Here is a 23899-nt window from a genome sequence, read left to right as displayed (position 1 = left end):
AATGGACTTTGGATTCTTTAGGTTCCCACAAAACATCACTAGGAGATGTAATCATAAAGTTAGAAACTGGGAACTGTGGGAATAAATCACAGGTAAGAATAGTGGTTATTGGCAGAATTTAAAACACGGATCTTCTATGCTTTGTGGGTATATTTTTATGTTTTCTTGATCTCTAACATCATTATATGGATTTAGGAGGTAACCAACTAAAGAGCTTTCTGGGAGAACGAACTATAGTATTGTACAACGAAGACTGAGTGTGGCTTTGTATAGTGGACCTCAGTGCACTGTTTGTGTTGAAACATCATAGGCTACATACTGTGGGCAAAGAGGGATGAACTTCTGGTAATCAGAGGCAATCCCGATGAAGTGCATTTCACTGTTTTTTGTTCAGGGGACAGGATGCACATTGGATATAACAGAGAATATGAAGTAAATTTTATTGGTTATTTTGTTGAACCCTTTAGTGTTTTCTCGACTGTGATTTGATATTCATTAGTGGACTGTGAAATCTATTTTGTGGGTCTTATTTAGCATTAAAAAATATATTATTAAATACAAGAGAATAGTGAATTGCACATAGTAAGGATGTCTTTCTGTGAAACTCATTTTTGTCACACACTGAAATGTCTTTCATAGTGTGGATCATGGTCGAAAAGGTTTGAAAAAAACTCGTAAAGCATGGCTGTCAGCACAGGTTCCTAGGATATCACTGGTGATGTGCAACCCTTAGAGGATTCTCGGCTGATGCTAGAGACAACTGGGACAGAGGGGAGGAAAGAGAAATTATGGCTGAGTGTTCTGGAGGAGCAGTGTTGACTTGGTGATCAAGTCTGCTGCCTTGGTGAAGACCAAGTACATTACACACTGGAGACTGGAGGCCTTGTTGGCAGGCTATTTCAAAAGTAAACATAAAAACTGATTACAGCCCGGCCAACATAGCTCAGCAGTTGAGCATCGACCTATGAGTCAGAAGATTGAGGTTCGATTCCTGATCAGGGCACATACCTGGGTTGTGGTCTCAATCCCCAGTAGGTGTGTGTAGGAGGCAGCCAATTAGTGACTCTCTCATCATTGATGTTTCTATCTCTGTCTCTTTCCCTCTCCATTCCTCTCTCTGAAATCATAAAGATACATTTTTTAAAAACCCACTGATTACAGTTTCTTGGTTGAGGAGAGGTATAGGGACCCATGTAGGGAAACATTTTTCTTGAGGTTTCCTCTTATTTTTCTTCCCCAACTTTACTTATATTTTGAGGTAATAGCTGAGTTCCTTTTGGATGTCGATTAGAGTGAACTGTGCCATTTGGGGGATTGTTCAGCATCTGAATCCCCTTCATTTCTAGAGTGGTCTTCCACTGTTGCTATGGAAGCTGAAGGGGGTACAGACCCATGACTAGGGGTGAACTGGGTTTGGCCTCTCGGATCCCTCTGTCCTAGGACTTTGAATCTGGAGGGAATGGCACAGGTACATAGAGGTGGATTGAGATCATTCGTGGAAGCAGCAGGTACAGGAATCCAGTTGTGATGGCTGGTGACACCAGGGGTAGCCATGCTAGATTGGTGTCCTTATCAGACTATTTATGTGTGCCTATATCTTTCCCTTTTTATCCTAAGGTAAGCAGAGCTTTTTTTTCTTGTTCGCACCCAAGAACTCTGCGTGGGACCTGGAGAACATTTTGCTAAAAGCAAAATAAGCCAGTCAGAGAAAGACAAATATCACATGATCTCACTTATATGTGGAATCTAAGGATCAGAACAGATTGACGAACAAGATAGGACCACAGACATGGAAGCATGGAACAGACTGACAGATCTCAGAGGGAAGGCGGGAAGGAGGGTGGGAAGAGATTAACCAAAGAACTTATAAGCATATATGAACAGCCCAGGGACACAGACAGTAGACTGGTGGGGACCTGGGATGGGGTGGGGAGAGAGATGGATGGGGGGATGGGGGACATCTGTAATACTCTCAACAATAAAATAAATAAATAAAAGTTATAGGAAACATGCTCAGTGGGTTTCTGCCTCCCAAAGAGTTTAGTACAGGACAGAGAGGGGCAGTAGGTGAATATGCAGTAGATACACTCAAAAATTAGTAACAGCCATCAGGGCTGGAGGGACTAAGGGTTGTCTCCTGGCATTCCTTTAAATTAAGGCACCTGTAAGCTTTGTCATGTGGCGTATCAGCAAGAGGCTCATGACATTTTTGAAATAAAAATTAATGAAAAATTAATGTTAGGGTGCAGCATAATATGGTTTCAGACATTTGTAAGATAGGGTTTGTTTTTTATTCTTTTTTGTTCTTTGTTTTTTTAATCTAAAAGATTTTTTTAAAGCCTTGAGTATGCTCACAGAAAACTGATTTCCTGATCAACTGTGAACTCTTTTTGAGTTTGAGCCAGTCAAAAACTTACTTTAGAAAAAGAGATTTAGAGAAATCTCAAGTCTTTACAGCAATCCTATAAAGTAGATACTTTCATTAATCCAATTTTACAGAGGAAACCAAGAGGTTGAAAAATTTGCCTAAGGTCACACAGACATTAAAGCTGGGATCTGAACCAGGTTAAGGTGACTCTAGGCTTCTAACTACTTCTGTAAGGAACTTGAGAGGTCATATAAGTTCTTTTTTACTACACAGGATTTGAGCTCAGAGAACTTTAGAGGCTTGCTCAAGACCAGGTAGGTCCTGGCAGAACTGGGCTGAAACTGGGGTCTCTTTCTTACAGTTGTTTCTCTTATTGCCTACAGGAGGGAGCTGGCCCACAAACAAGTCCTTCATCGACCCTCCCTCACCTTTACACACTGTCTGCCACTTTCCTGCATGACCCCTCCAGGCCTGCATATTCCTTCCTGCACATCCATCCTCCTTGTTTCCCTTCCTCCTGGCCCTTTTCCAGAACGGTTGCTCCCTTTCTTTCTGTCTTTTAAAATCTCTAGTCTTCAAAGCTGGAAACAGATTCCACTTTCCCTGATCACTTGACTCCGGAAGTTCTTATTGCCTGTCTCTCAGCGTCTCCTCCACATCTGCTTTCTTGAGGTTCCCCCTGTATATGTTTATCTTGCCAGCTATTAATAGACTGTTAGATTTTGGTGGGCTCAGATTTAACTGTGGTACTTCTTTAGGTTCCCCCAGAACCCCATGCCTTGCCTAAGGAAGTGTGGCAAACTAAAAGGTCAGTGAAGCTGGAGGCCGAGAAGTATGTTTGAGCCTAGTCTTGCCACTCACTGGCCACTTGACCGTGGGAACGTCTGAAGCTGAATCTTCTCATCTGTGAAAGGGGCTGTGAGACTCAAATGTGGTTATAGATGTGAAAACCTTTTAAAGGTCTAAAGTTCAAGGTTTTATTGCAATGGTACAAGAATGATTGAAAAGCACATGAGGTGAAGACAAACCATTCCCCACCCTCCATGTTTGGCGTGTCCACTTCTGCTACCATATTTTGACCCCTATATTCTGTGTTCTTCTGCAACCTTATAGTTGTATTAGTGGTAAAAGAAGAAAAAGTAGCAAAGCTTGGTACAATATGGCTTTTAGGAAAACACTTATTGACTTTAATTAAGCAAAGTACTATATTTACTTTGATCAGAAACCCTCTCAGGGAAAGTAGGCTCATTGGGAGCGGTGCAGAGAGCCCTGACCCATTGAGTTGTCATTGATTGTTTGAGCATCCCTAGAAGTTTATTGTAAATGAAGCAGCACTTACGGTTCTGAGGCATTCCTGGAATTGCTGCTATAGTTATAAGTGAGTAATTCTGTGTGGCAGGAGTGGCATATAGAAAAGCCGTAATTCTGACTTGCTTACGGGAAAAAATAGCAGACTTTGTATTTATATTATCTAGTCCTCTGGGTGGAATCCATCAGCTTTGCACAGTATCTTGTGATGCTTTCAGCAGAATAGTTATTCTGGGTCTCTGCAAGTAGGGGGGCACCGGGAGCAATAGGCACAAGTCATGTTGAAGGCTTCTACGGGCGTGAAGCCCCTGGTGATGAGGCTGAATGGGAAGCAGAGATGCTTTCCCGGTGTTGATCAGTGTGTTAGGTCCCTGGAGGTTCACTACCCCTGTGGGGTGGGCCTGTGCCAGGGCCACCAGGACTTTCCGCCCCAGGCCTGCAGTAGTAGTGCCAGAGTAGCACCTTAGCTGTAGGCTGGGGCACACGCAAGGCTGGGGCACTGTAATGATATTTTTAATGACAGCCTCTGAAGGGAAAGGCCTTGGAATGAGATCAGTTTCCTAGGTGGATATTTAGACTATCAAAAGCACAAAAAAGGCATAGAAGACAGTGGTGTTGGTGATGGGGGCATTTTGAAGCAGTTTTTTTTCCTCCTCTGGAAGGAGCAAGATCCTTAGAATCAGGAGCCACGTGTTTGACTCCTGGCCACTCCCCTGACTGGCCTCTCCTGGTTTTTATGAGAATTAACTGCAAGTGCCTAGCTCCATGCATAAGATGTAGATACTGGAGTTCCCTCTCCTTGCCTGGAACTGTATTCCATCAAGCTGTAATCAGTTTAACAGAAATTATGGCCAAAATCTGAATGCTTACTGCCTGCTTAAACTCTGTTAGGCACTTTGTGTGCATTAACTCATTTAACTTCTAACAGCTTTGTGAGATATACATTATTTTATCCCCCCACTTAAAGCTGAGAACATTGCGGTTTAGGGATGTTAAGTGACTTGCCTAAGATTATAATAGCTAGTAGGTGGGGAAGGCAGAATCTAGATCCAGGTCAGGAGGAAGCCAACTCACGATTTTAGCTGCTCTGCTGTGTCATCCAAGATTTATGAAACAGGACTTTGATTAGTGACCAGTCTTTTGCTCAGAATTCCCATTTATTCTTTTGTTCTTCTGAGCAAGTGTGCAGCCCACTTTCATCTTCTGCCATAAAGCCTACATTATATTGCTTTAGCACTTAACTCCTTCCTGAGCACTTTCACATCTCTGGTCTCATTTGAAAAAGGCATCATGGTAGGAGCTTGATGAAGATTTTTTTGGAAGACCCTTTTGATCCTTACTCCAACCCTTTAGACAGGATGTTTTGTCTCAGGTTAATGGATGGGGAGACTGAGGTTCAGAGATTAGAATGACTTGCTCAAGATCACCCTTGCTAGTTGTGTATCAAGTCATTAAGAACCCACACACCCTGGTTATGGTGAATTTTCCAATGCATATGTTGCTTAGTTTGTCACCTTCATCTTTCATTGAACAACTGTTCAACTACTTATTAATCACCTGGCATGTGCTGGCATAAAGCACTAAACAAAAGAAACAAAAATCCCTGCCCTCTAGGAGCTTGTATTATTATTTTTTTAATGTATCTTTATTGATTTCAGAGAGGAAGGGAGAAGAAGAGAGAGAGAGAGAAACATCAATGATGGAAGAGTCATTGATCGGCTGCCTCCTGCACCCCCGGCTCGGGATCGAGCCTGCAACCTGGGCATGTGCCCTGACCGAGAATTGACCCGAGATCTCCTGGATCCTAGGTCAGTGCTCAGCCGCTGAGCCACTCCTGGCCGGGCTAGGAGCTTGTATTTTTGCATTAGTTTCCTCACCAGCCATAAGACTTGTGCTATAGTTTTTTAAGGTTTAAGATCTTTAATCTTAAAATTTCTTAAGGTATTAAACAGCTGATTTCAGGACATTTTCTAATTACATTAAATTTTTTCTCTTGAGTTCATTAATTCATCAACACTTTATTTTTATTTTCTACTTTAAAGGCTAAAAGCTTTGATTCCTTTAAAGCATGCATAAACCCGCTCGCTGGAGGTGTGATGGTTTCTTTAGTAAAAACGATCAGACACCCAAAGTATTTTATTTTGATTGTCATTGATTTTAAGCGTCATCCATTCTGTTTTCGTCATATAAATCTGGCAGTGGCCTTTGGCCGGAAGCACTAATATTCTGATGATCATATTTGTGAATATTAAGATGGTCTGTTTTTATGTCTCTTTTCTTCACTATTCCGAAGTTAATTGTATGTTCTTCCTTATATAGATACCTATATTTCAAAGGATGTCCTTGAAAATACAAGAGGGTTTCAGTATCTTCAGAAATAGATCCCTGGAATGGTGCATTTTGGAAAACAGTTGTGATGTCCCGCCTCTTGCAGCTTAGTCCTTGGTCAGGCTCATAGGATTATGTTTAGTTTCTGTTACTTTTCCCTCATTCAGAATGTGTCAGATGTTCCTGTCTCTTGCATAAGATTTTATAAATTTTAAAAAAATTGAGAATCTAAAAAATCCCCCCCCCCTTTTTTTTCTTCTATGTAAAGTGGCAACTACAAGATTGAGCCACAAAATTAATCCTCTGTCATGGAAAGACATTTCCTTTCAAATCCTAGAAAATTTATAAGTAAATTAGGGTGGAGGAACTCATTGCGTGTCATCAAAAAGCTTTTGATTACTCACTTTTATCCTTCCCATTTTCTGAGCTTCATTGTGTTCATCTGAGTTGGGAGTGGAACCCAGTGAATCATGTTATTTTTAAAGGGCATTGTGTGATTCCAACTGGTCAGTTTTTCTAACATTAAAGATTTTCTTTTTGCATCTTATAGCAAGAAACTTTAATAGACTTCTTGGAATTATCCAAAGTATTTATAAACTGACCTTGCTCTTTTCCTACCTGTTGTAAAAATAAGTAGCTAGAACGTATTGTTTGGTGTATTTGGAAAGAATTGTTATTTGAATTAAGCCATTACACAAATGCTGTAGCACCAAAGACTGCTTGTCATCCTGAGTGAGGACAATTGTCATTGCATATGAATTGAATTGGATCAGCAGTCCTAGGTTTATTTAAGTGCTTAGGATGATACATGTCTATTAAGCTTCTCACATTTTTAGTTAGAATGTCAGTTTCCTGAGAATAGGAATTTTGTTGTTACTGAATCAGCATATACAACATCACAGTACATGCATATTGTCTGGAAATTCTGTTGCTGATCTTGTTTTCTCAGAGTTTAATCTCTAAGCTAAGCATCACAAATTGATACCATTTTTTATCCTGTCCAGTAATACTGGAGATTAGTTTGGAAATTAGGTACAATGTGATTTCATTCGATATAATGTTGCTCACAGTGGAAAAAGAATAATGGAAACACCAAACTCTGCTTGATTGCAGGTTTTCACAGAATCCAAGTTTTAGAAGACTCTTAGTGATTTTAGTCTGATCCTCAAATCTTACTTGAGGCCCAGAGCAACCCCACAACTTCTCTGAGTTTAAGTAACATGTGATCTGATGGTGCATATTTAAAGAGCCTGGACCTGGTGGAGCTTATAGGTCTCTTCCTGCTCTAAAAGGCTCCGAGTATGTGCCCCCTTCCTGGTTTGAGATGGGCTTCTTAATGCTTTAAAGCATGGAGCTCATCTGGTTAAATTTTATTCATCCTTGGCAGCAAATTATAATGGCATGCTGTATGAAACCTGGGGTAGAAAGATCCCAGACATGCTTTTGGCAAGTACTGCTGCTAAATTGGCTAGTGCTGATCTTTACCCAGATGTAAAAAGGGGTATTGGAGGGATTTTCCTATTCTTGAAGCTGGAGGAACCAGACTGGTTCCTCCTGTCTACAGGGGCTTTGCACATGCTAACCCTTCACCCAGACTGCTTTCTCCCCGCCTCCCCAGATAGCCATTACATCTTAGGTCAGTATTACTTCCCTCTTGAGCCCCATGCTAGATCACATTCTTCTTATATGAGCTCTCTTTTTCCTTCAGCACATTTTAAGCTCTTTGTAATTACCTGTTTCTGTGCATTTTTGTTTGATTCCATTAGTCCTGTAGACTGTAAGCTCCATGTGATCAGGGACCATATCACTCTTGTTGTGGCCTCCTGATATAGCTCAGTTTTTGGCACTTAGAAGTGCTCAAAAAATACTTGTTGAATGAATCTCCTAAATGTGACTTTTAAAACCCTGCTTCTGAGCTGAAGCAAGGCATTAGCATGTGCTAATTTCAGGTTGTTGTTTTGATGCAGAGCAGGATATCTATTCACATAATTAAAACAATTGATTATATTACATTTGAAAAGCTGAAAGTCTAATGATTTGTTCTTTGAATCTTGTTAAAATTTTCCATGTAAAAATAGCTGAGTCAAAGTTGTCACATCAAAATTCAAACTTGTATCTGCCTGGCCTCCTATCATTACTTTTGCTTAAGTCTTATCCATTGCAGAAAGTCTTCCCAAATTAGCCCTCACCAGTGTTAGTCACCAGTTAGCTAGAGGTGCAGAAGATGACATCGTGACACAGTATTGATTTTAAATCGCTTTTATGTTTTCCTTTGTGTCACTTCCCACTTGGATTGTAAGGTACTGTGGGAGCAGTGGCCTTGCAGCCTCAGAGGTAACCCATCCTCATGTCATTCTCTCCAGTCCCCCTCCACTTCTGCCGCGTTACACCTGGAACTGTGCTCTTCCTAAAGCTGAATGCTGATAAAATGTGTTGTATGACAGACAGAAAACTGAGACAATAACCTGTATTAACTTGGAAACTACTTTCAGATCACTAAGGGTAGTTGCTCCTTATTTGCAAAAATAATTTGACTCTGCTGTTGAAAAAGAGAATTTGTGAGCAACACCAAAGAAAATTGTTAAAACAATACAGATCTGTGTGTGTGTGTGTGTGTGGGGGGGGGGTTGGTTTCGGGGGTGTATGTGGTTGAGTGGGTGGCTGTGAGGCACTTTAATTCTACAGAACCAAGCTGATATTTAGTCATCTTTAGTAGGCTTTGAGGTAAGGTTGGGGAGTTGGGAGGCAGCTTTATTTGCTACCTAAGTTTTCAAGTGAGAATGCTTGATGAACTGAAGTCGTTGTCAGATTTTTCCTAGGCCCTCCCCTTTCATCATACCATATATTGGTTTCACTGTAAAAATGAGGCCAAGGACAGACCGCTTTTGGAGGAGGGTAATTCTAAAGGAAATGGAAATAGGAAATAAGAGGGCATGTCTTTGAGCATCCTAAACTATTGTTCACAGCCTCAGGAGAGAGGTGGTTGATGGAAAAGGTGCACAGTCTTCACTTACAGTGGACAGGCACTCTGCGCCAGGAAGCAAAAGTCCCCGGCTTCCTTTCCTGAAGCAATGAGAATAACATCATCTTTGGTGTTTACACCCTAAGCTGCCTCTCTGTCCCCTCAGTGTCCTCATCAATGTGTTTTCCCCCTCCTCCCAAATGCTTTTTTCTGCCCACTTCTGGTTTGGGCTACCTCCCTAATGAAAGAAGTGCCTCCTTCTTTTCTGATGCAGTTACTTCTGCAGCTGATTTATTTATTTATCTTTGTTTAGCTCAGCTTGGAACGGGCTTTGCAAAATAGAGAAGAAAATCCAGTCTGCTTTTGGGGGACATTGGACAGCCGAATAAATGCAGGTATGTATATTTGCATATTAAAGACAAAACAAAATAGCTTTTAAAAATGATCTTGAAAACGATCTTGAACTTGTAGGGCTACCTGTACTATATATATCCTTTAGTTCTTAAATATTGGTATTTTAATTTTTGTTCATTTCAAATGTAGAATGTGCTGCTTTAAAAAAATCCCATGGTCTTAGGTGCCATAGATGTTAATAAATGTTTATCTGAAGTAGAAAAAAAGAAAAGAATTTGCTTCATAATTTTCTCAGTGTGTCTGATGGGTTGGTGGTGTTAACCTAAAAATAAAAGGCCAAAGTGAGAGGCAACTAGCATTTAAAAAAAAACAACCCCTGAGTACAAAAGTATTGGAAGTACAAAGTACAAGCTAAAGTTCCCTTGTAATCCCTCCTAGATATTTTCCGCTGTTAATTGTATTGTCTGTTTTACCAGATTGTGGATATATATAACCAAAAGATCATAATATACATATGATGCTTTTTTTTCATTTTATAGTATGTCATAGACATCTTCCAGTGTTGGTTCATATAACTTTATGTCAGCTTTTTTAAACAGCTGCATGGTATTCCTGTTGCTGTTACTTATTTTGTTTAGTGAGTCCTCTCCTGTTAGACATTGTCAGTTGTATTTTTTCCCCCCATTTCAAATGGTGCCACATCTTGTGTGTATATATACAATTATGCGTACTTGCCTGATTATCTACTCAGGGTGAAAGGGTATCACACTGTCTTTGATTTCTTCCCCTACCATGTCTGTATAGAATCTCAAGGACAAAGGCTTATCTCAAATTAGGAAGCAGACATTAGCTACTCTGTTTTCCATCTCTGTTTTTCATTGTGGGGTGAAAAGAAAAGAAAATTCTTTTCTTTTTTTAAAAATATATATTGATTTCAGAGAGAGGGGGAGGGAGATATAGAAACATCAGTGATGAGAGAGTCATTGATTGGCTGCAGCCCGCAACCTGAGCATGTGCCCTGACCGGGAATTGAACCCCAATCTCCTGGATCCTAGGTCGACGCTCAACCGCTGAGCCATGCTCAGCTGGGCTAGAACTTTCTTAACAGTTGATCTGAATCTCAAAGTAAGTTATGAGCTTAGTCTTTCACCCTGGTTTCTGGCAGACTCTGGCTTTCAGACTCAGTTTAGAGATCAAACGAGTAAAACAATGCCTCTCAGTTTGTAGCATTCAGGCATACCTAGTTTATGCCCCTCCTGTAACTATCTTAGCTCACCAGGGCAGCTAATAGACCAAGCACATGAATTTGGTGTGACTATTGTCCATCCTGTGTGACTTGTTTTGAGGAGCTTCCTTGGGGCATTCTGCAAGCATAGAAGTTTCTGTGCTAGGTATTGGGAAACAAAGATGAATGACACAGTCCTTGTCCCAAGGGAATTCACAGCATGTGCAAATGAGAGACAGACACATGAATAAAGCAGTAGTAAGTCAGTGTTGTTAGTGCAGTGTGCTGTGGGAGAAGGCATCTAACTTAGGGAACGGGATGAGGGTTCAGAGGCAGCTTCCTGGAGGAGTTAACATCTGAGCTGAGTTCTAAAGAGAGTTGAAGTTTGCCCCAAAAGGGTCGAGGTGGAAAGGTAGTCTTGGTCGAGGCATCCACATGAGCAAAGGCAGGAAGGTGATAAAAACGGCATTGGTGGGAGGGTTCGGGGTGGGGGCAGGTAACAAGAAGATGGTGGGTGTGAAGCATCAAGTAAGAGGCTGGGAGTAATAGAAGCTGAGACTAGTGAGGCTAGCTGGCCAGGTCACACAGGGCTTCTGTTAGGAGTTTGAGATCAGTGTGTAGATTAGTGGGGGGCCTTTGGAAGATCTGACTTGTGTTACAGAGATTACTTTGGAGACTAAGTGAAGGCTGGCTTGGCAGGCAGGAGAAAAGTTGTGACTTCGGGTCAGGGAAATTAGGTTGTAGGCCATTGGTGTTGAGGTGAAGAGAGGAAGAAAAATCGTGTAGGGGTTTCCCTTGTTTCCCTTTTCTTTCTGTCCTTGCCCGAGACTAAGTTGCTGAGGTTGGCTCTTTGATCGTAGGTGCCTTCCCCTTTTAGGAAGCTCACATAAATGGCTTTTCTGCAAGTTTCTCACCAGAGGATTCTGACCTTTTCAAAGCAAGGCTGCCCACCCTCATTCTGCCACAGTGTGTTGCCCATCCTCCTGCCTGCCCATGGGGTGCTGGGGACCTGGCTCCATTTATTAATTTTCATGACCCTTCCATGTAGTTTATGAACATGAGTTCCTAGTCATTTTGTGTACACTGTGTAAGAGCCAGCCCTAGGCTGGCTTCTGAGGGCATGAGGATAGATAAGACATGGTTACTGCCTTTACTGAGCTTGCAGGTTAGTGAGACAGACATAAAATTATAAGACAGTGTGACTCATGCCATAGCTCTATTCAAAAATGAAATGATTCCAGTAGAATTAGCAGCAATGTTAGTATCATTAACATCAGTGTTTCAGAATGAACCACATTTTTCAGCTATAGCTTGTGTGCAAATAGAGAAAATAAATTTAAGCCATGCCTAAAATGATTCTGATTTTTGAGAATATGGTCTGACCATAATAAATTAAATAGAATGTGTAATTGATTATTTTCCAGTTTCACCTCTCATAAGCTGTGATGCATTTGATTTTCAGGGAGGGAAAGGGCAGAGAGAGGTACTTACCCAATACTACACATATTTCTGCTTGCTTACCTTCATAACACTCTCTTTACCATTGGAACTTTTAGTACATGGCATGACCATAGTCTTGTTTTCCCTTGCAGTATCTAAATATAAAAGAGGACTGCAATGCCATGGCTTTCTGTGCTAAAATGAGGAGCTCCAAGAAGACCGAGGTGAATCTGGAGGCCCCTGAGCCAGGGGTAGAAGTGCTCTTCTATCTGACGGACAGGGAGCCCCTGCGGCTGGGCAGCGGAGAATACACCGCGGAGGAGCTGTGCATCAGGGCAGCGCAGGAGTGCTGTGAGTACTGGCTGCTGCCCTGGGCTCAGGGCAGTTTTGGGTGGCACATCATCCTAGAAGCAGATCTGGGTGTCTCTGCCCCTGATGTTGAGTGGAGAGAGGCTGGACTCTGGGAGTCAGAGATTCTGCCCTGCCTCTGCCACTTGAATTTTACCTTAGGCCAGTGACTTGAATTCTGAGAGTTTCACTTTTCACTTTCCAAGGGACAATGCTTGCCTTCCCTGGAGGCTTAGTTTTATTTCCCCACATCTGTGAAATTGGAATAGTATCAGCACTAAATGAGCAAAGCACCTAGCACAAAGTCAGAGGCTCAGTAACTGGCATCTCTCAATATCATTGTAATTGTTCAAAACTTCTTAAAAGTATGATTCATCCTGCTGCTCTGACCTGCCTCCTCCTCCCACCCCCACCCATGTGATGCTGAGGTGAAGTGAGAAATTGAGTGTCACTTTGTGGCTTGGTCAGATTGCCAAGTTGTGAAAAGGACAGTGAGGCTGTGAACAAAACCCATTTTTTTAAAAGTGAGGCTCGTCTTACTAAACGTAGTCTGTTTCCTTCAGAAGGCGGAAACCAAACCAAATAACAAAATAAAGCTCTTTTCATTATCCTTTAAACTGGGGGTCAGTGGCAGTTTTTGCCTTCCAACTTTTAAATGACAAAGTCATGTCATAGAAACTTAGAGATCTAATCCACTTAGATCCTGTAGTGACAACTCTGTAAATATACTAAAATTCATTGAATTATACCTCTAAAGCGGGTAGACTTTGTAGTATGTAAATTACATCTCAATAAAGCTGTTTTTAAAAAAAATCAACTCAGCCTGGGCTGGGTAGCTTATTTGTTTGGAGCATTGTCCTGTACACCAAAAGGTGGTGGGTTTGATTCCTGGTCAGGGCACACACCTAGGTTGCAGGTTTGATCCCCCGGTTGGGGTGCATACAGGAGGCAACCAATCAATGCTTTTCACATTGATGTTTCTCTCTCTTTCTCTCTCTCTCAAATCAATAAAAACATATCCTCAGGTGAGGAATGAATAAATAAAAAATACAATCAATTCATTTTATGTAGATGAAAAGGTATGATCACTAGCTATGATGACGACAGTCCGCTCCATGTTTTATTTATATCATCTTTAGCCCTCAGAACAACTCTGTGGGGATAGTATGATTATTTCAAGAATCATCTTCCTTGTTTATAATACAACTTGTCTAGAAAACCTGTTTTCTTTCTGATATATATCTTTCTGCCTAAAATGCTTTAAATACCAGAGTTTTAATTTAAAAAAAAGAGAGACTGGCGCTATAGGGAGAGGTATAGCAGACCCTTACTAACTAAACATAACACTAGGTAAAATTGGTTGAGCTATAGATTATAAGGGAGAAATGCATTAATATTCTACAGTTACTTTGACTAGATAGCAAAGTATATAAGGAACTGGCTTTAGACATCAGCTTTAAAAATATTTGTAATTAGCGAAACAACTAGATGTAAATTGATGCATCTAAAATATTTTTTAAGGCATCTCTTCTCCCTTGAGATTGGTTTATAGTATTTGTCTTTGCCAAGCTTCTTGCCATCAGCACAGCAGGTATAAACCTCAATTTGTGAGCAAGGATCATTTACACACAAGTGTTGGACTGTAGTTAGAGAAAGGTCAGGGCACTGCTGCTGAGGGAAATGAGCAAGCCTGTGAGTCCAAAGACAGCCACAGTCGCTGGATCTCCTGTAACCCTGGGCTCAGGACCAGCCAGCCAGTTTGGGGCATCCATTTCTAAGCCCAGTCTATGGAGAATGAGCGGTCTCTATTTTAACTGACTCAGGAGAATGTAACAAAAATTTATTAATTTTGAAAATGCGTGACTTTGGGATGCCACACATTCTTGTAGCTCATCATTATTATAGTAAGTGATGTTTGGGGGTGGTATTGTTTTCTTCCATGTTTTTTGCTATTATATGGCAAATTTTTGTATTTTTAGCTCTCATTATTTTGCCTCCTCAGTAGTTGTATCTTGGCTTAAATCCCAACTTTGCATTTTACTAGCTGAATAACCTTGAATCAGACTAAATTTCAGGAGCCACAGATTCTTTATTTGTAAAATGGCAGAAATAATACCTCATTAGATGTAGGAGGATTTAAAGATAATAAATGTAGCATATGTTAGCCTAATGACTGACAGCCCTAAGTAAATGTTAGTATCACTATTATTCCATACTTTTATATAAAAATATATCTTTGATCTTCCTATTTAGAAATACTAATATTAGAATCAGATGGGTGATAGAATTACATACAGATCCATGATTATAAATAAATTATGCTTCAAATATATATGTCAGTGCACATTCAAATATGGGTATGTATGAAGGAAGGCTAGGTTTCTAGGCCAGTCCACAAAAGCCAATTTGTGAATGAAAACTATAGTGTACCTGAAATGTTGTCCAAACAATACTGAACCCAAAAGCCATTTGCCCATGGTCCCAAGAGAGAGTGCTGTTTGAAGTTTAGCTCCATCTTCTCTGCTACAAGGAGGAGAATCACTTCTGAAGGGGTCACTCCCAAATAACTTGAGACGCAGGAATTGAAATGAGGTATTTGATCAGAGGCATCGAGATGTCAAAGCGGTTGTAGCTTCTTAACCCATTGTGCTCATTGAAGAGGGTCCCTGCCTAGGTGGGCAGGGCTGGTGAGAGTTGCCATCACTGCCTGTCTCACTTCAGATGTCTGATTTGGGAACCAAGGACCAGTTACCTCATATTCTTGAATTGTTTTTGGTTAAGTTCACCATGTCTTAGTTTGATACCTGGCTGCACATGAAAATACCAGTCAGTGTTGATTATTTGCAGTCATTTTCCTCCCTTCTCCACCTGCTTTTTAGATTACAGGTCTGTGTAATTGTAATCATGGGCTCAGAAGTGAGTGAAAAGGTCCTTTCCTGGCTCAGAGTCTCCCTTATCTTTTCCTTTTTGTTTAGAGGAAGCAGTTGGTGGGGTGGGGAGGCAAGGGAGCTTATTAGACCACCTTTGTTAAGCATACAGCTTCTTCTTAGTTGACTACTAAGAATATTTATGATAACTCTACAGAGTACTTAAGTATATTTATTATTAATGGTAATAGATTTTAATCACTGACAAAAATCACTTTGGTTATTTATTCTAACACATAATTTCATGTGCTACTACCAGAAACTTCTTTGCATCTTTAATGTATAATCACAGTATGTTAGAGTTGTTTAAACATTTTTTGTATGAGCCAGACTGGGACCTCTCAAACTCTAAGAATGTTTCTGATTATGATTAGCAAGGTGAACACCAGGTTGGGGTCTGGGAACCTCTCAGATGGCCTTTTTTAAAAGCAGGTTTTGGTAAGACTGTGTTATAGACACTAGTGAGAAATATGAGACATACATTTAAAAATGTTTTAATCTGATTTGCTAGGAACTACAATGCATATTCCTGGGGAGCCATAGTTGTTAATGATTTTGATTAAAACTGCTTCATTGAACATGGTTGGAAGTCTTACCTGCCCTAAGAAGATATGAATGTGACCTAGATTCTTTTTGGATAAGAGAATTTCCTATCTTTGCATCTGTCATGCATTGGAAACAGCCAAATGTATCTGCCTTCGGTTTTTGATATGTTCTTTACTTTTCCCCAGCTATCTCTCCTTTGTGCCACAACCTCTTTGCCCTATATGATGAGAGCACCAAGCTTTGGTATGCTCCGAATCGCACCATCACAGTTGACGACAAGACTTCGCTTCGGCTTCACTACCGGATGAGGTATGAGTACTTGCCTGGCTTCCTCTTGCAGGGAGGGATGATGGTTAGCCTGGAGCCCTGAGTCACTTACCAAGAAATATTGTAGTCATTTTTGTAATTTGTAAGCTTCGTCAATGCTTGGTATGAGAAAGGACTTCTTCAGTATTTGGATTACAATTCAAGATTAATTTGATCACCTTCCTCTGTGACAGTATAGAAAAGAAATTGTTATGATGCAGAGGGTATTTTGAATAGAACTAGTGTACTGTAGCAGAGTTTTTCAAATGGTGAGTCATGGTTATGAATTTATTTAGTGAGTTGTCACCAGAATTTTCTTAAACAAGAAACAGGCAAGAATAGATAATATCAGCATATATACATACCCTAAGAATGTTGTTTTTGAAAACTTTTGTTGGAGATACATATAATACATACGTATGTACAAGGTGATCATATGATAAAATATATTTCTTACTAAAAGTTGCAGCTAAGGAGCTTGAGAAGCACTGCCTAAAGTGGTCTCCTGGAAGTTCTAGGTTGGCCTTGCTCTGGGGAGTGGGAGTGTTTGGACCCATCTCTGAGGGCTTTGTCTAGGGGGGCTGTAATTTTTCTTCCGATGGGTACTTACTTGCCTTTTCTCCCACGTTGTAGACCGTGTTAAATGTCACAAAGCCTCCCAAGGTGGCATAGTCAGTCAGTACCTCATAGCTGTAGTCTCTTGAGTTTATAAACATATTTGTTCTGTACCTACAATTGAGAGTATGGTGGTTAGATAGTAGTTAAACACAAGTTAACATGTGTATTTAGCAAAGGAACTCATAAATAGGGTAGGATCTTAACTTACAGAGATGTGATTAAATCAGTATGTTAGCTCAGGTGTTGATGGAATGCAGGGACAAAAGCCCTTGGGGATCTCAGAGGCTCTCCACAGTATCTTAGCTGCCATTTCCTTTTGGAAGTCAGTAGAGTTGTTTCCATTCCAGAATGGCCTGGATGTTTTTCTCAGAGGAAGCTGAACCAGATTTACTTTTCTTGATAATCATCGTAGGGCTGACTTTTTCTCTTCTTTCTGTACTCACCCAAGGTTTCACCTTATGAGGAGAGAGGTATATGCTATGTGAGATTTCATGCCCCAGATTTAGCGAAACATTCACCCCCGCATACCCAGCTGAGCTTTCTGACTATATTTGGATTTGTTTTTCAAAGTATAATCTTGCTTTCTGTGGCCTGGGGATTGACTGTATCATCCAGCATTTAAACATGTGTTTGCAGTTACCAGTCTAGGATGGGAGCATGTCATTGAGTTCTGGTTCTTTCCCTCTAGGTTTTTCTACTTGGCTTGAAATCTAGAATGGTAAAATTGGAACTTGGAAGAGACTCGAGTTTACCTAATTCAACTCTTCCAACTTTTTAGGGGGAAATTGATGTCCCAAAAAGAGAAGTGAGTTTCCCAAAGTCACACAACTAGTGAATCACCTTGTTGGTACAGAGCCCTGTTGGAGGCACTTGTTTTTGTTGGTTGTGTGAATTGCCTCACTATAGACAGCTGTCTTTTCCTGCTCCCCAGTCTGTTAGCTGCCAGGAAGTGCAAGTTGCTTCATTTTTGGCACCTTGACTTTGTACCTGACGTTGTGCTTCAACAGGATATTGTGTTTTTACCGCAGACTCTTTGAAATTGGGAAAAAAAGATCCCACCCTAAGCTCAAACATTTGCATTACAACAAACTACAAAAATTTTGAAACCTCATAATCTCACCACTAAAGAAGGTGTAATATGAAAATAATTGTTGGCGACTATTTCAGTGGAATCTCAGTTCTATTTTGGGATATAATCTTGTACTTCAATTATAGTTTTCTGTTTTTAGATAATGATTTTGATAATTATTGTTTTATATCTTAATGTAAGATAAGCATATTCTTTATTCCTTTTTAAGAAAAAAGTTTTCTTCTCCCCATCTAAATGGATTTCATTATCCATTGGTAAATTTCTGGAAAAACCTGAAGAGAATTTGTTATGTAAAACATCTGTACATAAGCTTAGACTAGGCAGTTATCTGTAACATAATTTTCTCGAGAACTTGCAAGGAAGGCCTGTCTTTGATTGATAGGTCTACCTGTCTGTCTCTTCCTCCTTTCTTATTGCGTTATTCTGCCACATCATTCTGAAAAGGAATCTAGGTAGCTATCATACTACATCTATTTATGATAGTCTTTCTTTTTTCCCATTAACATGTTATAACATTAGGAATTAAGTGTTTGGCCTAAGTTTGATGAACACCCTGATAATTAATTTTAAAAATTAATTCACTGTGCCCTGGCTGGTGTGGCTCAGTATTTAAGAGAGTCAGCCTGTGCACCAGAGGATCACAGGTTCGATTCCTGGTCAAGGGCATGTACCTGGGTTGTAGGTTTGATCCCCTGCCCGGTGGGGTGTTGCATGCAGGAGGCAAGCAATCCATGCCTGTCTCTCACATTGATGGTTCTCTCTCTCTTTCTCTCTCTCTTCCTCCCCCCCTCACCCTACCTCCTCCCTTCCACTTTCTAAAAATCAATAAAAAAAATAGTCTCTGGGTGAGGATTAACCAAAAAAAAGAAAAATTAATTCAGTGTAATTCTCGTTTTCTCTTATTAGGATTAGGACAAAATTAGGCAGATGCCGATTTTGGCAGTCACTGCTTTAACTTTGTTTTGTTTTGTATTTTTGGTTTTGTCACCTTACTAGATAGAAAGAAAGCCTTTGACTTGAGGCAATTTCTAGAGATCTAGCTTTGTTTTAGGCTCTGTTCAGCCTTGAGTGAAGTGGAGAAGCTACGCATTATCTTTGATTTTCTTGTCCTATACTGTCCAAAAGGCTCCTGAGCCAAAGCTGTTCTATAGGGCTCAGAGAGCAGCCTTAAAGAATGTCCTTGTTCTGATGGATTGAAGATTGCATTCTGCCCAAAAGGAGTGTGTTGGGCCCTTGGCTCTACCAGGCCCAAGGACTATCTATCACAGAGATGCAGTGAGATGTAGAAGAAGCCATGGCTTGGACTTGTTGAGGGAAAATCTATCTCAGTGCTTCTCTTTCAGACAATTTCCTCTTTCCTTGAGATCCTTTTTCCTCTTGTCCTAGGTCACCTTTCATAGTGCACATAATTCTCATTCTCTGATCACCATCTTCCTCCACTATCAGACAGAATTTACCTGTCCTTCTTGCCCATCTGTCAGAGCTGTGCTTCAAACCTTTATGTGATGGAGTGTGGGCACATGGTGAGCACGCAGACGCTTCTAGCTACTATCTTCATCATCCTGCATAGACTGTTACCTATTGCTTTCGGGGCAGACCTCCAGAACTTATAGTAGATTTTCAGTTATTGTTTGAATGACAGAATGCTCCATTTTGGATATTCCTCAGCAGTCAGAGGAGTTGGCCATATCTTTGTCTACGTATCTTTGTCTATTTTTTTTCCTGCTCCAGTGTCAGATTTTCCTGTGTCTGCTCAGCTGGTGGAGCTGGTTCACTTCTTAACTTTCTGCCTGTCGTGGAGAACAGATCCCAGCTGAGTCCTCTGGGCCTGTGCTCTACTCAGGCCTTGAAGAGCAGGCTCCTTGGCCTGAGGACAGCATGAATGCCAGCCTCTTCATCGGCTGATAGAGCCAGGCTTCTGTTACCAGTGCCTGATCCTGTGCCATGTAGGTGGGTGAAGGGACAATTCCTGCAGGTGTGATTTATGCTGCATGTGGACTCCTTGGATATGTGGTACTTTCTGTGTGTGAGCAAGAGACACCAAAGCCCACAGTCACTTTCATAAGTTACAAGTATAGAGTCCCTGGAAGTTTAAAAATGTTGATTTTACTTTTAAAGTAACTTTCTTATCCATTCTTTCTTCTCCATGTTAATTTCTACCCCCTGAATTAGTTCATTCATTTGATATTTATTCATCCAACAAGCATGTATTAAGCACCTGTTATCTGCCAGGCACTAGGGATTCAGTGTTGAGCAAGACAGCTGAGGCCTCTACCCTCAGAAAGCTCACGTCGTTGCCCAGACTATTGCCATAGCATCTACTTGTCTCTTGGCCTCTCTCATTTCTTCCATAGGGCTGTCTTCCAAGGGGATCCTGCCTCACATCGGCTTGCCTTGTGATCTTTCCTCTGCTTGCTACATATATCCAGGCTCTATAGCATGGCATTTATTTATTCTGGTTCCAGTTTTCCTTCCCCAGCCCTTTCTCCCTTCCCTACCACCTTCCCTGGTAGCAGAGGCCAGCTTCTCCTTCCTTGGGACTCCTTTGGCATCTTATCTGAGACTCTCTGATGTCCAGGGACAACTTATCTATTAGGCACAGTGCCTGGGGGAGCCCACAAAAGTGTTTAATTTCATTTAAAATCAGGAAAAAATTAATATAATCCAGCATAGATTCTGTTTGTCTTTGTACATACACAGGTATAAAATATAACTTTGCCCTGGCTGGGTAGCTCAGTTGGTTAGAGCATTGTCCCAAGACGCCAAGGTTGCAGGTTCGGTCCCCAATCAGGTGCATATACAAGAAGAAACCAATGAATGCATAAATATATGGAACAATAAATTGATCTCTGCCTCTATCACCCTCTCCCTTCCTCTCCTTTCCTCTCCCTTCCTTTCTCTCGCAAATCAATAAATAGCCCTGGGCAGTGTGGCTCAGTTCTTTGGAGTGTTGTCCTGTACACTGAAAGGTCATAGTTCAGATTCCTGGTCAGGGCACATACACAGGTTGCAAGTTTGATTCTAGGTTGGTGTGCATGCAGGAATCAGCCAATCGGTGGAGGAAGGGAAAAGTGTATGGGGCCCATGAAAATCACAGTGTAGTCCTGCTTATGAGATGTGCCCCCTTGTATGTGACTTTATTATTATTGTTGGAATTGGTTGCCATGTGGATATGTAGACAGGGAACCTCACCAAGGGCAGGGACTGTGCTTTTTCTGAGACCCTTTGCATCACAGGGCCTCGCATGTGCTAGGCTGTGCAGATACAGCACAGTGACAAGTGTCTGAGGTGTAGGGCAGTTCTTTTTGGGGAGGCAATTTTATTTGTTGTTTCTCCGTGCTGTGATTGTTTTTCATTAGCACATGGGCATGTCAAGGGAGAGAGACCAGGAACCAGTGGAGTCTATATCCTAGAGATGGCCTGGGTCAGCTTGGCTCAGTCATTCTTACACATTCCAGGACTCCTGTGCTTCTCTTACAGGCGGCAAAGGAAAGTGGCAGTTAAGAGAACAGGTTTGTAGTCTTAGGTCACCTAGCCTTTTGAAACTTCAGTTTTCTTCCTCTGTAAAATAGAAACAATGAAATCTATCTGGTATAGTTGCTTTGAGGGTTAAATGGCATACTGTATATAAAGTGCTTATTAATTTAATTCACAACACTACAAGCTGGTACTTAAAGTAATTAATGTTCATTTATTTCTCCTGTTTTAAAATTCTGTTTATTATAACATGAATCATCAATTTATTAACAGCAATTTGAGAAATAGGAAACACTGCCATATTAGCTGTACCTTTTGGCTGTGTGATGACACTAGATTACAGAAATGTTAAAATGTGAATAAAATGTTTTAGATTCAAGGCAAGATGGCATTATTAAAGGTAAGGAGTTGCTGGGCTAGCCTCTACTTCATCAGCAGTGTTTTCCTATTTAGGAAGACAGTGAAAGTTACAGGAGCTGTCTTTGTGATCTTCAGGAGGTCACTTTATCTCTCTGAGTCATAGATGAGGTTCTAGCAGGACGTTTTTCACGGAGTGTTGTAAGAATGAAGAGAGAAGGACCTCATAAGCTTTGAAGTGTGCTACAGATGAAAGGTCTGTCTGCTTTCTTCTCAGTGAGGGTTGGCCTTGGGCGCTGATGAGTTCCAGTGGAACCAGGACACCTCTCCCAAATATTTCAAGGTCTCCGTTTCCACAATTGACATTATTTTACTACGTTCCAGGTTCTATTTTACCAACTGGCATGGGACCAATGATAATGAGCAGTCAGTGTGGCGACATTCTCCAAAGAAGCAGAAAAATGGCTACGAGAAAAAAAAAGTTCCAGATGCAACTCCTCTTCTTGACGCCAGCTCCCTGGAGTATCTGTTTGCTCAGGTAAGTTTGGGCCCAGGGGAACCTGGAGTTCATGGAATGAGTGAGGCATTGTAAGGTTCAGAGTCCCTGCAGCAGCTGAACTTGGTGGTAGCCAGGATACTTTCTGACCTCTTCTGTGGGCAGTTCTTGCCACCCCTGAACTTGCCCCAAGTGAAGAGGGGGAAGGCAGCAATTCTGTGTTCTAGGGGGCTGTTTATCCCGCTGTGGGTTTTCTAGACTTCACTTGTTCCCCATTGCTTTCCTTTCCCCTTCACCTCCTACCATTTTACTTCTCATCTGCAGCCTTCTGTGGAGAGTGCAGAGGGAACCTGTAAGCAAGGGAAGGTGTAGTTCAGTGGGGCTAACAAAGGCATTTCTCGGCAGTCACAGTAACGTTTGGGGAGGAAGGGGGTGGTCACTCTGAGTCACAGTGGCGGTAGGAAGATCAGACACTAGGAACAAGCCAGAGAGAAGTTAGAGTCATCTAAATTACATTACCCTGAGATAGCATATATATAAAATATATATTCATATAACATTTTTGTTTTTGTGCTTTTTGATTGTACCGTGCAGATATGTGTTGTGCACTGTGTTGTTTTTGAAAACATTTTACTGTTTATATCATTTTATAAATTGCTTTTTTATTCATCCTTTTGATGGTCCTTCACCTGTCAATTTAAAATATAGATCTGTGTTATTTCAATGACTTCATAATAATCTGTTTATTCAACAAATATTTCCCGAGTGTATACTCTTTGCTGGGGCACTGCAAATACTGTGAACAAGACAGACATGGTCTCTGCAGGCATCAGACATAAAGTCAAGTTGGGCAAACAAAAAACAAGCAAGCAACTAAAATGATACATAGGGTTCGGCTGGGCGTGGCTCAGCGGTTGAGCGTCGACCTGGGATCCAGGCAATCGGGGTTCGATTCCCGGTCAGGGCACATGCCCGGGTTGTGGGCTCAATCAGTGACTCTTTCATCATTGATGTTTCTATCTCTTTCTCTCCCTCTCCTTTCCTCTCCCTGAAATCAATAAAGATATATTTAAAAAATAAATAAATAAATAAAATAAAATGATACATAGGTAATACGTAAGAAATTGTGACAAAGCGCTATGAAGGAAAAAGCTTTTGTGATAGAGACCATGGGGAGGGGTGTGCTCCAGGGAGACCTAACTTAAACAGTGTGATCAGGAAAGGTCCCTCAAAGAGGTGATATTTATACCAAATCTTGAAGAATAAAGAGTGTGCAATTCTAAGGGAGGAGTGGGAAAAGGATTTCTTCTATGTAGAGCAAAGATTTTCAACAGCAGCACTGCTGACATTTTGGGCTGGATAATTTTTTGTTGTGAGGGACTGCTTATTGTAGGATATTTACTCATAACCCCTGGCTTCCACCATCCTCCCAGTTGTGACAATAAAAAAAATGTCTGCAGACTTTGCCAAATATCCCCTCAGGGGCAAAATCTGTCCTTTTAAAAACATCTGATATGGAGGGAACAGAATGTGGGAAGCCCTGAGGTAGGTGAGCCCTGAGAAGAATCAGTGTGCTGGAGAAGGGCAGGGCCCTGATAAGGAATGAGACTGGTGGGGGAGACTGGAGCTGATCACACTTGTATGTGCTGGTGAGGGGCTATATTTTCACTTACTCTGAGTGTGATTAAGAGCTCTTCAGAGGGTTTGATTTTATTTATGTTCGAAGTAAATGATGATTCTTCTTGCTGT

At 41.1% G+C, this 23899-nt stretch overlaps 1 protein-coding gene across 1 annotated transcript in view; it reads left to right on the top strand.

The window, feature by feature from the left end:
- Nucleotides 1-9279: 9279 nt before the first annotated feature.
- Nucleotides 9280-23899, top strand: part of JAK1 (Janus kinase 1) — a 53543-nt gene continuing 38923 nt past the window's right edge. The window contains exons 1-4 of the mRNA XM_016208370.2: nucleotides 9280-9361; nucleotides 12138-12336; nucleotides 15992-16115; nucleotides 22039-22192. Coding sequence (XP_016063856.2) covers nucleotides 9356-9361; nucleotides 12138-12336; nucleotides 15992-16115; nucleotides 22039-22192 — 483 coding nt within the window. The 5' untranslated portion in view covers nucleotides 9280-9355. The remainder of the gene's footprint in view (nucleotides 9362-12137; nucleotides 12337-15991; nucleotides 16116-22038; nucleotides 22193-23899) is intronic.

The sequence above is a fragment of the Miniopterus natalensis genome, chromosome 9, assembly GCF_054644295.1.
Source record: "Miniopterus natalensis isolate mMinNat1 chromosome 9, mMinNat1.hap1, whole genome shotgun sequence".
NCBI lineage: Eukaryota > Metazoa > Chordata > Mammalia > Chiroptera > Miniopteridae > Miniopterus > Miniopterus natalensis.
The sequence above is the reverse complement of the archived record's forward strand: the minus strand, read 5'-3'. Positions and strand labels throughout refer to the sequence as shown.